Source organism: Parasteatoda tepidariorum, chromosome 8 (assembly GCF_043381705.1).
Source record: "Parasteatoda tepidariorum isolate YZ-2023 chromosome 8, CAS_Ptep_4.0, whole genome shotgun sequence".
Classification (NCBI taxonomy): Eukaryota; Metazoa; Arthropoda; class Arachnida; order Araneae; family Theridiidae; genus Parasteatoda; species Parasteatoda tepidariorum.
Genome location: NC_092211.1, coordinates 39534070 through 39549036, shown reverse-complemented (window position 1 = coordinate 39549036; position 14967 = coordinate 39534070). Strand labels below are relative to the sequence as shown.

The 14967-nt window shown below is 30.4% G+C and overlaps 1 protein-coding gene across 1 annotated transcript in view; it reads left to right on the top strand.

Moving 5' to 3' along the window:
* Window positions 1–14967, top strand: part of LOC107451418 (cubilin) — a 97211-nt gene that overhangs the window by 59644 nt on the left and 22600 nt on the right. Inside the window, exons 16-21 of the mRNA XM_016067495.3 lie at window positions 474–865; window positions 2589–2835; window positions 7929–8060; window positions 9163–9414; window positions 12343–12465; window positions 14164–14421. Of these exons, the coding sequence (XP_015922981.2) occupies window positions 474–865; window positions 2589–2835; window positions 7929–8060; window positions 9163–9414; window positions 12343–12465; window positions 14164–14421 (1404 nt within the window). The remainder of the gene's footprint in view (window positions 1–473; window positions 866–2588; window positions 2836–7928; window positions 8061–9162; window positions 9415–12342; window positions 12466–14163; window positions 14422–14967) is intronic.

Sequence of the window (14967 nt, the reverse complement as noted above, 5' to 3'; positions counted from 1 at the left end):
TTTAAAAGTTCAACCTATGATGACACACATAAACATTAGACTGCTCGCTGCTCCGATAGCACTGCCATCGAGTGAAAAACACACATACACGCATATTGGACACGCGCTTTAAGATTCAGAATGTCGTAGAAAGGCATGCGACGAAACTGATGTACTCTAAATAAAAATCTGAAACTGCAAAAAGCTTAGCATAAACAAATTCAACACTGCAAATTAGCATCTTTGTAAAGAAACACTAGTAATTAAAAGCGAAAGCGTATAATCACATTATGTAATCTGATACAATAGCTTAATCCCTAGTTGATTCGTAACGATTATAATAGTTTTACTCTTTAAATGGTGATAATTTTTGGAAACTCAGAACAATATGGTCCCAATCGGACTCTAAAAAGAGCCTGTTTGATGTGCAAGACTGAAATCAGACTGAGTTCCGAATTTAATTTTTTTTAAATAGGACTCTCTTTTTTTTATAGAAATGGTTGAATTTAGAGATTACCAAACAAAGTTCGTATTTCATTCTGATTCTGCGAACACAAGACCCGGATTTGTAATCAAAGTTGAACAAGAAGAATGTCCAGATGCTCAATCAGCAATAAAAGGTGCACCCCCTGCTCAGCAACCACCTAAAATGCAACCTCACTTTGAGCTTCCAATGCATCAACAACCTAAAGGACAACAACATTTTGAGCTACCAGTACAACAGCCACCGAATTTTCAGCCAAATTTCCAACCACATTTTGAACCTCCTGTTGCTGAACCTCCACCAGTGGAAGAACATTACCTTTATCCTCCTGGACATGTAGATTATGAACATTTAGTCGATTATCCAATATTCGAAGCAACAGCGTTGCAGAGGACTTTACAGGTAACAGTTGAGATTTTTCAATTAAAAGCATTTTTTTTTTTTAGTTTAACCCACTGATGGTTCTGCACGTAAAAAGTAGTATTTTAACCTGCTGTCTTCTCTGTATTGAACCGGTTTTTTTCATGTTAATATATAGGAGAGCAGTGTATAGGGGAGAAACATTCCTCCCAATTTTGCCCATTTTCTTAACAGCCAGTGAATTAAAGAAAAACTAACTGGATTTTGTTTTTTACACTTAAAGTAAAATAGAATAAACTATGGGTGTATTCACCATTTGTAACAACAAGATTTCTTTTAAGAACGTAAAAATAATGAAAAAACTAAGTAGTAGTAAATATTAAATGACATTTCAAACATTCTTTTTCTGGGTTTCAAAATTTTTAGAACCAGTTTATTTAGATAGCATTTATTTATTTTATTTATTATGGCTGCAACCCTTCACACAGGTGTTCCTTTTATATATTTTTTTCCTGACGCTCTTATTGCAAGAGAAAATACAGTTTGATATTTTTTAATAATAAAAAGCATTCTAATAGTTACTAAAACATCTACTAGGTTATCGAAATTATTTTTCTTCTAAAATATAAATCATAAAAAATTAGGTTGAATTTTTTTCTTTTATATTCAAAAGTTTATCAGTAATTAATTTCATAAATTAAATAAATTTCGATGATGACTAACTGTTTTTCTTAGTTACTGCAAGTAAGTGCAAATGTGAAAAATTATTATTTGGAAGTGAGCTGTGTTTGAAACATTTAACCTGTAACGCCAAAAAAGACACCAGTGTTTCGTACTGTATTTCATAACCATAAATTATTAAAATGCTAAATAAAATATTTTTCACTTATTTCGACCTAAATTAATACAAAAAGATGAAAGAAGCATGAAAAATATGTTTTAAAAAATTCTGTTTCAAAAACTGTTTTATTAGAAAAATATGTTTTTGGTTTGTAGCTTTCTTTTGTCATTATGAAAAATCTTTTCGGTTTTTATGCGAATAGCAAATTTATCAAGCACCATCCTTGGCAATTAAATTAAACTGTTGAGAAATGTAAAGAGTATCAGCTAAGTTATTATAATAATAAATTATCTAACTGTGAAATTGACTATCGACTGTGACCATCGGTTTCATAGTGAGAAACAAATTTAAATGTTGGTCATCTCTTAGTGAATTTCTAGGCATAAACATTGAGATAATCCCTGGAGTGTGCCTTATTGGCTCTTGGCATTTCCGGCAAAATTAAATTCCTAGTGCACTTTAGCATCCAAATAGAGTCTCGGTGCTGCCATCTAGTGTGGCAGAAACTAGACGTTCTAATTAACATGACCAACAGTATCCCACCCATTGTGGTGGTCCTGAAAGAGTGGATACCTCTGGAGAACGCACTAGGTCTGCTAATCGGCAAGACCGATTATGCAGCTCATTGGAAATAAAAAAAATTTAAAAAAAACATTAAGATAATTACATATTTGAAGATTATTGCTAGGTATTAAATCTGTAAAACATGCATCCGGATTTTAGACAATCTATAAGTTACCAATTCAATTACTAGAAATCGCTTGCACGCGATCTTCTTTCCAATCACTTTGTTCTTGAAATACCTTCAACTTGATATGTTAGTTATTGCCGGGATATTTTAGACATTAGTTTTTGTTTAAACAAAGCGTTTCAGTAAATCGAGGTCATTAAAAGTTTCAGATCAATCATACTTTTTTTTTTCAGACTGCCAACCAAAACTGTGATCGGACATTTCAACGTCCAGAATTCGAAATCAGGAGTGTGAATTTTCCTATGCCATATCCAAACGGTGTGAATTGTCGTTACTTGGTCAAGAAGGCTTCAGATGACATATGCTGGGTGAAACTTGTATTTTTACGCTTCGATCTCGAACCCAGTGATGATTGCCATTTTGATTATCTCAGCATCAATGGAAGAAGAATTTGTGGAACACTTCAAGAGGATGAGATTAGTAAGTGAAATAATTATTGCTTCTATAACTCTGCTTCCATAATTAGACGGCATTTGGTTGTTAAGATCTGAAATAGGAAGGACTATTATACGTATACACCGAAGAGCCATTACATTATGACCACCCTCCATCTATAACAATGGGCTCGCCCAGGTTTTCATGGTTTCTCGCCCAGGAACAATTCTTTCATGGGGCACATTAGGACCCATAATCCTCATAGAACAATCCTAGAGGCACAGAACAATCCAACTATGTTCAAGTAGCTTACAGACATGACGTCTGTAAGCTACTTGAACATAGTTGCTGACAAGGTTCACTCATTCATGGAAACAGTTTTTCCTGCGGGGGATGGTGTTTACCAATAGGATAATGCACCATGTCATAAGGGTCGAATCATCGAGGAACATTCCAGTGACTTTCAAGTCATGTCTTGGCTCCCAAATTCACGTGACCTTAATCCAATAGAACATTTGTGGTCCGACTTGGAAAACCAAATTCGTGCTGCCACGATACCCCCTCGCAATATGAGGGAATTGCAGGACCAGTTGGTACCAGATATCTCAGACTACCTATCAGCACCTTGTGGAATCAATGCCACGGCGGGTGCTAGCAGTTTTGAGGGCTAAAGGTGGCGCTACATGTAATTAGCAGAGTGGTCATAATGTAATGGCTCTTCTGTGTATATTTGAATGTTATACAGAATGTTATAAAATAAACATAAACCTAAGGCAAACGCAAAAAGGTTATAAAAAAGTCAGTGCAAGAATTATATTTTTCGAAATAAAATTTTTTTAGATATGCAGTGATCCTGTCTACTTCTTGAATACTTCAATAGACTCCTAAATCAATGATACTACCATAATTTGTCTACTTCTTATAAAATGTACATCAATATACCAATTGCGTTTTTGTAGAAAATATTTGTTTCATTCCACAGTTATAGATGATAGCCTGGCAAAAATTAAAACTTTTTTAGCGAACATGTAAAATTATATTTTATGAAGTTTCATTCATTTATCTTTTTTTTCGTATTTAAACACGCATGATGAAGAAAAAAAAAATACGTAAAACAATTTAAAACGTAAAATATAATAGAATTTTTTTTCTTAGTTCTTTTTTCTTTTTATGTTTTTTCAAATTCACATTATTGACTAAAATGTATGCATTTCATGTTTTTAAGTAATGCAGTTTTAAAAATAATTATCATCTCTTATGGAACTCATATTGTTTATATAGCACGAAAATGAAGAGTATAATTTAAAAATTACGTGCCATGCAAGTATTCCGAATGTGGTTTAGAAGACAAGAAAGCGATTATTATCAGCATCCAAGAAAATAAGAAACCGAGAATTTTGCCGATCCATGTAGGGGAGAGTTGGATAAAACGGGATACCATTATTGTTTTTATTTACTACGGAATATCAGTTAAGGAAAAGCATACATTATTTTTTTTTGAAGATACAACATTTATTGAAGCATACAAAACACATATTTTAAACTAATTTTAATGACTATGAAATAGAAAAAAAAATTTATTTCCAAACTCTTACATATCCCGTTTTAGCACACCTGGGTTGGATAAAACGGGATAGGGTTTACAATGTTTAATTTTTTACATATATGTAAATATAAAATTATAAATAATGCATATATAAATAATATTGTTTATAAATAAAAAAGCTCAAGTCTTCATCAGAGAAATACATTACAATTAGTTCTAAAGAAAGATGTGAAATCCTAGAGTCGAAAATCAAATGCTTAATAATGAACGTTAATAAACAAATTTTGCATTACTATATAAAGAGACTAAATTTTTCAAAAATATATATAGCTAATATAAATAATTTGTTTAAAAAGCCTAGGCCTACATTAATATATGGCTTTTTTAAAATGTAATAATCCAACAAATAAATAGGTGGATAAAACGGGACATAAAAAAATCTATCCCGTTTTATCCAACTCACAAGTGTCCCGCTTTGTACGACTCCGACACTTTTTGAAACAAACATGGCTGCTGCCTAAATGTGAAAAGAAAATTAGATAGACTGCGCATAAAAATGTTGGTAAATAAATGGTTAATTAAATTTAATACTCACCCAAATTTTATTCCCATATATGTAGGCAGTACAATGTAAAAAACAACGCACGTAAATGTAGAAAATGGCAAAAAAATAGAGTAAAAAAGTTCCGAGACCTACAACTTTCTATCAAATAGTGATCTCTAGGCGGGACGCACCGAGAATGATATAATCACGGTCGAATAACACGTTTCTGTCGTTTTCCACTAGATAGCTGCAATAGTCTGGTGCCTAGGCGAAGTATCCCGTTTTGTCCGACTATCCCGTTTTATCCAACTCTCCCCTACATGAGCCGCGATGGCTCAGGGGATAAAGCGTTCGCCTTCCAATGAGGCGAACCGGGTTCGAATTCCAGTCGATACGAATTCCACATCCGGCTTGCACCGACCACAGTGCTGACGTGAAATATCCTCAGTGGTAGACGGATCATGGGTTAGAGTCCCCTTGCCGTCAGGCTAACCGTTGGAGGTTCTCGTGGTTTTCCTTTCCATGTAACGCAAATGGGGGTTGGCTCCATCAAAATGTCCTCCACGAAGGCAAGTTTCTCTCAATACTCGATCCAGGAGCTCCCTTGTCTTCTGGATTGGGTTCAAAATAACAGGCCTACTGAGTTGAACATTAGTAGTCGTAAACCCATAAAATCGGGTCGGCTGTTCAACGACGGTTATAAAATAAAATAAAAAATAAAAAAAATCCATATACATAGTTCTGATTTTTTAATGAAATGGATAGAGATATTTTATAATCAAATAAAACTTATTAATATTTTATAATCAAATGATTAATAATCTAGTTTTTCCAAATTAATTAAAAAAATTAATTCTTGGGACATTTTCATGTCAGAAACGCAACTAAGTTTATTAAAAAAATAAGATTTTCTTATCATTCAAAGCAAAAGAAATTTTGAATATATTTAAAGAAATTCTATAATTTATTAACTTAATTTTAAATTTATTTAAATAAATTCAATAACTTATTAATTTAATTTTAAAAATGTTTAAATATAAAGGGATTTCAAATTCTCAACAACTACATAAAATTTAATTCCGTGATAAAATATGCTTTTTTGTATAATTTCATAACCTTTTGATTTCTCAGTGTTCAAACAAAACATAAAAAGTAAATAAATATTTGCAGGAACTTTCGAATTCAGATACGTGAGAAATATTTCAAAGGAATAGACAATGTTTATTTCTTGTATTTGGCAACATAACAGATTTTAGCACGAATCTGGATTATGTAATTCATTCACGAGATGATCAAATGAAAGTCAAGGCTACTATTCTATTTTTAAGATACCTTATTCTTGGAAAGAGAATTAATTTTCCAAAGCGGCGTATGGAAGATTAAACTAACAACACCTGGAAATGAACTTATTATCATAACATTGTAATAGAAAGATTTATATTGCGTTAGTCATATTGATTTAGTAAAAAAATTTTTGAATAGTTAATTTATCATGTTTTCATGTACTATCAGCACCTTAAAAGAATGGGCTTGCTTCATAAATTATTTTAATAGTTGGAAAAGACGCAAAAATATTTCTTAATTTCTTTCTCGTCACTACAAAAAAAATTCGGAATAATAAAAACTTTCAAACAACTTTATAATAAAAAAAAACATTAAAACACACGTATTGGTGTTTATCAAATTTAGCGTTAAAATCAGTTGATAAGAAGCTCTTTTATTTGGAAAATATTAGTCGAACTTTAATTTGGATTTACTTAATCAAACCTTGAGTTTTTTTTCTTTATATTTCTAACCATCCTGATGCTATCAAGCTTCAGTCGATAATTCGATTCATTTAGCAAAACTGATAAAAAATAATTAAATATCTAAGAACCTTACAATAAATTACTTTTTCGAATAATGAAAGCTATAAGCAAGCAAACTTGTTTTAGCAAGCACTATCTTTTAAATTATCTAAATGACTAAATTTAACACTATCTTTGCAGTTTTATTTATATCAGTGGCGCAAGCTGAAAGCCAGTAAAAAAATTCTTTTGTTTAAATGTCTTTCCTGAACGATCTAACTGAAATTGGTGACTGAAATTGTCCCTGTCAAAATTTTGAGACATTAGAACAAACAATTCTGGAGTTATATGACAAACAAACAAACACTTCATTTTATTATTTCAGATTATTAAAATCGTTGATTAAAATTAGCTTAAAACTTATCGTAATAGGTCGTATGCAGTCCTAAAAGTTTATATAGAGTAAGACAGAAAAAAGAGTTAAAACTGGCAAGAATATCATTTCATTCTAGTTTGCTTTCGGGACAAGTAAAATATCCATATCTACCAAGATATTTTTAACAGTTATAGTATTGAACAGTTAAAATATTTCCAACTGTTACTTATAATAACCCAAGGAAGAGTAAATAGTGTTAACTAGATTATAATTACGAGGAATTAGAACCTGTTACCTGTTTTACTCCTCCCGAAAACAAGCTATAATTATTCAAATTGTTTACTACCAGTTTTTTTCTTCTTTTTTCGCCTCACTTTCTGGCCTGGCCTTCTCAGGTCAGCTATGGCCTGGCCATAGCTGCCCTGAGAAGGCCAGACAAAGATCTTTTATATTTTAAATTGGTGACAACGCTTCACTATTATTTGTCTATTTCAAAAAAAATTTCATGTTCGTGACAAACACGCATACATATTACATAATATAATAACATAATAAAGACAATAGGGTAAAAGAAGAGAGAAATTAACGAAGAAAATTAAGAAAATAATAACAATAAAATAAATAAATAATATTTTAAATTAGAATAAGTTTTGTTTTAAATTTTAAAAAAAATTTCAATTTGTGAATATTTTTTAAACACATCTTTTAATAATTTTTCTTCCTCTCCTTTAAATATCTTTACATCTTTTTCGTTGTTTTCTCTATATTTTTAACAATGCTGCGACCCCATCATTATGCAGCTGAGTTCTGATACAATTTCCGAACAAAGCATTTTCCCTAAGCATAATGTCAAAAAGAATTCAAGGCGACTATAATTTATTTCAGGAGCCTATCTGTTTAATTCCGACGAAATCACGATGTATTTCCGTTCTGATGGTGCCAATGCCCACAAGGGTTTCCTGATTCGAGGAGAACAACTGAAATGCAAACCAAAAACACCGGAAGTTCCAGTCCAAAGTAAGTTTTGACTAATAGCTAAAACTATTTCTCTTAATTATTTATTTAATGAAAACTTAATAGAGTAATAAAAGTTTTCGAAATTTTAATATTTTATTTATAGCATAAAAAATCTACACTCATAGACAAAAAAATTAGCAAACCAAGCTAAGGTGCACTAATTTTTTTGTCCATGAGTGTATTTTGAATAATATTTCAAAAGTAATAAAATTTGAATTAATTTTATTTGCTATGAAACATTTTATGTAAAGTCTAGATGTAAACCTTTATTTCAAATGCCCAATAAACCTTTTATTTGGAATGTCTTTTTAATCGTCATCATGTTTCTCAGGTCATCAAGTTTACCTTTTCCTTCAAAATTTACAATATTTTTTAAAAATATATACAAAATGTTCTGTAATTACCGCCCTTATTACATGCATTTATTTTCCATAATCATCTTAAAAGCTACATTTTAAATACTTCTGTACCAGTGGTCGTAATTTATAGTTTGAAAACTTAGAAAATATTATAAAAAAAAGCTGACGTTTATCATTTCCAAAATCAATCAATTCATTACCAAAATGAAACTTAAAATCTTTAAAAATCAGCTAGTTTTTTGAAGGAAGGTGGAAGAAGATTCTATTATTTTTATTAAAAATGATCAAAACGCACCACGGGTATCATGATAAGAGAGCCTACTGATTTGTATAGATTAGAAATTCAAGAAGTGATAATGGACAACGAACAAATTGAAAGGACATTCTCATTTTTTGCATTGATTGGGAAAAAAATAAAGGAGGATGGATAACAGACAAGTTGATACGAACATTATTTATATTAATACCGATTTCTTTAGGCTAAAATACGAAAAGAAAATTTGAACAATAATTAAAGCTATATCATAAAAGCTTATGAGTTAATTTTAATTAGCTTTAAGGTTATTTTCTAATTTCGGTTAATTAATTTTTTTATTGTAATAAATATTTTTGAACTTTATACCTCATCTATTTTCCCAGTTGTGATAGACTTTTGAAAATTGCATGGTAAGGGTGATTTTGCGAGAACGCCATGCATATTTTATTTCTTACTCTTAATTAACAATTCGATAACTTTTCAACAGATAAAACTGGACCTTTAAGGTGTGATTCTTCGTTTGATCGGGACATTTTCGTCTTACAAAGCCCAGGTTTTCCAAATGCCTACCCGCCATTACAGCAGTGTACTTATACAATTAAGAAGTCCAATCGTTATGTATGTGGTTTGCAAATGACTCTGTTATCTTTTGACATTGAAAATGATGCCTTTTGTCAGAGGGACTATCTGCAAGTTGAAGGAGAGCGATTGTGTGGTCCTATACCTACTAGAACCATCAGTAAGTTGTGTAACTCTTATTTGATATTTCAGTTTACATAATTGAAAACAATAAGCATAATTTGGAAGATTAAACATTTACGGCAAAATGTCCTCAAATAAACAAAGTCAAGTGGGGGTAAACAGTTTGTCCAAGAGAGGATGATATAAGTATCAGGGGATCCTAATGATCCTAATAATCCTTTACCCAAATCGCCTTATCTGACAATTTAAGACACATTAAGCATTTTTTTTTTCAAATAAATAAAAAGTGCTGGTAAAAAATGTTTTATCTCTAAATATTTCCGATACATTTATTCATTGATAATTATCACGTCACATTAATGACAATGTATTCAGTGTATGCATCAGGTTAGTTTTGGTAACTAATCCTAACTGGAAAAAAAATTACTATCGGCTTTAAATTTCGCTGTTTCCTTTTAGTTTCGTATTTAAATAAATGGATATATAATGGTACACCGATCGGTAGATATCGGTTAAATTAATGGCGATATGCCCCCCCCCCCCAACTACTAAACAATTTGTATAGTTTTAGAAAACATATTTCCTAGTTTTAATTTAGGCATGTATTATTATTTTAATAAATTATAATTAAACCACTACATTTGTATAATTTAAACAATATATAAAAAGACAAACAGACTAAACGTCATAGTCTTAATTTAAAAAATAAACTTCATAAAATTTTTAATTTATTAAAAAATGTTAGCTTTAGTTACCACTGAAAAACATGATTAGAAATCGATATATAATGGTATCAACCCCCCCCCCACGACTACTTTGTAAAGTTTTAGAAAACATATTTCCCATTTTTAACATAGTCATGTATTATTAGTTTCATAAATTATAATTGAATCACTTTTATTTACCACTACATTTGCATGACTTAAATAATATATAAAAAGTCTAATAGTAGACTCAACGTCATAGTCTTAATTTTAAAAAAAAAGTCTTTCTAAAAATTTTAGTTTATTAAAAAATTTTAACTCTACTTAACACTGAAAAACATGAATAGAAAAAATTTAAAATGCTGAAGGGTAAGTGAAATCAACTAAATTGGTGTAAGTTATAGTTCTTTTATTATCCTTATCTACCATTCTATGAAATCGATTTGCTGAAATCAGAGTACTTGGTATGCCTGCTTGTGATAAATATCTCTTTTTTGCTTTTGTTTCAAACGAAATAAGATTTCCATGGCTACTATTACACATTAACAAGCAAAACATTTATATTTATTTGAAAAATTTTACAAAAATACAGCTGCAAAAGGCCCATTTCAGCATCAGGATAGCAAAAATAAATATTAGAATTTAAGTGTAGATGTATAATAATAGGCACGGATAGTGCTGCTACCAGTGTTTTTTTATTTTTTTTCCTAAAATTAGTTGTCTTTTAGCTAACTTCATTCATTCATTCTTTTTTTATATATATTTATCAATTATTTAACGGAAGCAGTTTCGATTTCATTTGAATGTAATCTAAAGCATGTCAAAATCAGACGACTTCCAAAGTTCAGTCGCCTTTGTCGATTAATTGAAACGTGTTCATTGCCACGGGATTCCTTGACAACATCAAATAAATAACTATTACGTCTCGAAAAATCTTCGGTTGTTTGCGAAAAACATGTTTACAGTGTGAAATGTAAGAATCGTTAATATTTAGTTCAAGTAGAATGATAAGAATCGTGTAGAACTGCTTCCTTGAACTTGAAAATGTCATCACTCCATTCTATACCTAAGTAGCAAATTGTTGACGAATATATTGATAGATGTGAATTTCCATTTCTTTTTTTTTTAAATAATGTTCCTTCAATATTTTTTCCAACTTATTTTTTAAGTTATTCTTTTAATCTGAAGCAGTTTTTTTTCATTTCAAAAACATCAAAATTAAAGATGCAATTTAAAAATCAGAGATTTGTCGAAGCTCTAATTGGGAGTTTGAATCTATGTTCAACTTTTATCTTTTGAAGATCCTTTTCCAATAATTTTATAATAAATCCAAGAAATTCTATCAACGGTCCCACAAATAAAATGAGACTAAGAGATTAAATAAAATGTTAAAATATAATAAACTGACAAAAAGAATATAAAGGTTGCTGTGTTATTGGAAACACAAAAATTAGTTCTCATTTTGTTTAAGCATTAGTTACAAAGTTCGCCAAAAGAAGAGCTAATAACTTAAGAATTCTATAGTAATAATTTGAAGGAAAAAAAACTACAATTTGCAGCTGCAACATGGAGCAATCGGTGTACAAAATTAACAGAAACCTGTGCAATTAGTTCTGTTGGAAATGGACAGACTGCCATGCAACAAGTTGTCTTATACTTTTCCGATCATGCAGTGCCATCTTTCGAAGAACTTTGTAACTTATAATGAAATTTGATGCGAAAAGATCGATGGATTTTTAAGCAGAACACCAAACACCATATTTTTCTAACTCCTTTTATTTCTTATAATTGATTTTCAAATTGTCGGCTATTGTTGACAATTTCACCATAATTAAAACCTTTGAAGTATCTGCTAAAGTTAGTTCATATATGTATATATATATATATATATCACAAAAANATATATATATATATAAAGTATCCTCCTAAAGGACAGTTTCTATATCAAAAAAGAAAAATGGTAACACGAGTGTTTCTTTATTAGGATTTATTTTACGGAAAGTCAGAGCATATTCCATCTTAAAAGCTAAAGTGGTAGGTAACAGAAAAAAATATCCACGTGACATAAATAAATATGTATTACCCTTTTTCTCATGAAAGTTTTTTTCGTATTCAGAGTGCTCCGTAAGTGTTGCGACAAATTTCAAGAAGAGAGCACCTCATAAGCATTAAGAACTACACGGGAACCCTTAACCGAAAAATGTTGTCATATTTTTCTCTTAAAATTTTTTCTAAAAGTAATTATTATTTCTTTATTTCAGGAAATGTTCCATTTGCTGGAGAAACTATAACTATAAAGTTTAGATCTGACACAAAAAATGAGCGACCAGGATTTTCAATACTTGCAAATCAAATGGAAGATTGCGAAGATATCAGGAGATCCGGTATTTTTTGCATAATATTTTATTGCATTCACTATATTGTCATTATGTAGAACGTTTTAATATACGTGAAGAAAATGAATTCAAATAGAAAATTAATGAACAAGAACAAACTTTACCAAAAGTATGAATCAGTAATGTTAATGGTGCTTCAAATACAAAATAAAAGTGATTATAAAAACTTAAAATTAATTGGAAAAAAAATTTATTATAATATAACAATAATTATAGTTATAGCAATATCACGAGTTTTGCTTTGAAAATTGAGCTAATCATTATGAACAGTGATGAGCCACACAAAAGAAAATTAATTGTTGTAGCAAATTTCTGCTTCCTATGTGCTTTGGTTTGTTATGTAATGTTACTTATTTTACCTATCATTTCAATTTCACGTAATCATGTAAGATTTGCCATTGCCATGTAATGAGCATAAATACGTTGGGCCTCTTTTATGTTAGAAATTATTCGAAAATTTTTACCATCAATTTTATAAGAAACATGAAAACATTTATTAGGCTGTTTGCCGTCTTTCTTGAAAAGTACTAAGGAATTGCTATGTTATTTGTAAGTAACAGCCTCACTCTGAAAATCTTCTGCACTTCTTGGGAAACTTTCTTCCTCTGGCACCTAAATGTAAGTTTTAATGCAAGCTTCTTTGTTCTGAAACTTTGATTTAAAGTTGTTTTCTACACCAGTAGGTGTAAATGATTCAAAAGCTTATATGAAAAGCCACTTTTGTTCTAGCTCGCTCGTGGTGAGACGTTTGAAATTTGGCGAAATTACCGAAAATTCTGAAAGTTTTCATTTTTATTTGTCCACCTCCGTATGAAATATTTCGCAGAAGAAACGCAGTAGCAGGATTGTCACGGGTGGTTAAAAATCCAAAAAGTGGCTATTATTTTATTAAAAATACCAAACATTTTTACCAAAAATGGCCAAAATTAATTGAAATGTAAGTCATGATGGTAGTTACGATTGAATAATTTAAGAAATATTAAATAAGCAAAAAGTAATTAAATTTTTGCCACCATTTACATTCATAGTTGACAATTCAATTATTCCTTAACACTTTTAAGTCTTCTATGAAATAAATAGAACTTTACATTTCAAAGAACCAGCTTGTCTTAAACCAAAAAGTGAATAATTTGAACAACCTTTTTTTACGTTTTGAGTATACAGAATAGTGCAATCATATCACTATCACATTGTAAATTAGGGACAGAGGCTGAATTTAAATATAGAAAACAAAGTTGTAGTTAATTTATAGGTTAACGAGAAAATCGTTTTTTTTTTTTTTTTTTTTTGAGTTACCACTTAAATTTTAAAAAAAAATATTCCTAGATATTTAATCACGTATTTTTTCAGTGACATAGTATAATACTACAACTTGTAACATGTAGTTTTAATGTTATTTGCAAATTTTATTATAAATCAACATAGGTCATTTGATAAATAAATTAAACATAGTTTTATAGATTGAAGTTGAATTCTTTAAGATGTGAATAAGGGGTTGTTTGATAGGTTAAGTACAATTTTTTCTATTTCTAAACTTTTTATAAAAAAATTACCAAATAAACCATTATGAATCGAATGTTGTTCCATTATGGGCGGTCATGAAAATAATGTTGATATGCAATAAAAAAAATATTCTTCAAATTGTTCTTAAATTAAAATTTTAACGGAAAATGTTTCATTTCTTAGCATCTTCCGTCAATGAGTGTCATCAAGATTATTCTGCAGAATCTTTCTTACTGCAAAGTCCTGGTTTTCCTGAAGAATATCCTCCAGAGTCTTTTTGTGAATTCCGCATAAGGCGCCGTTCTCCAGCTCATTGTAGGATGGAGTTAAAAGTATTGAGTTTTGATTTAGAAGCAGGAACTGATGATCGATGTGATGCAGATTATTTAGAATTGCCTGCCGGGTTCAAACTCTGCGGTCAACTACCAAAAGATCATACAGGTATAGTTTCGATTTTTTTGACTAATAATGGATAATCTTTAGTTAAAATAACCTTTTTTTTCATTAAAAGTATTATGATATTACACTGTATGTTTCCGAAAGCGTAATATTCACTACTTGTCGTTAAGAGTGCTCTACCAGGAATATTGCACGCCATACTCTTGAAATTTGCATGACAGATAAATCGTGACATGATATGTTAACGGTTAGATTGTCAGTGCATTCATGTAAAGCAGGCAATGGCTGTGACAGCTACAATATATGAAAAAACAGATGTTCAAAAGCAATTTTCTCATACTCAACTTCTATTTGAAACGTTATTTTCTACTTAAAACTTTGTTGTAATGCCTCGTGTTAGAAGAAGAAAAGCCTACCAGTACGCGTCTGATTTTGATTAAGGAAAGATTACAGCCTACATAGGTTGCGTTTTATCCTAAAGCATTATTGCAACTCGCGTTAACCGAGATCTTTAACTATCCATTTAATATGGAATCGATTGGTTCCGGACAGTCATATAGAACGCCGTACTGTATTTTCACGTCCCCC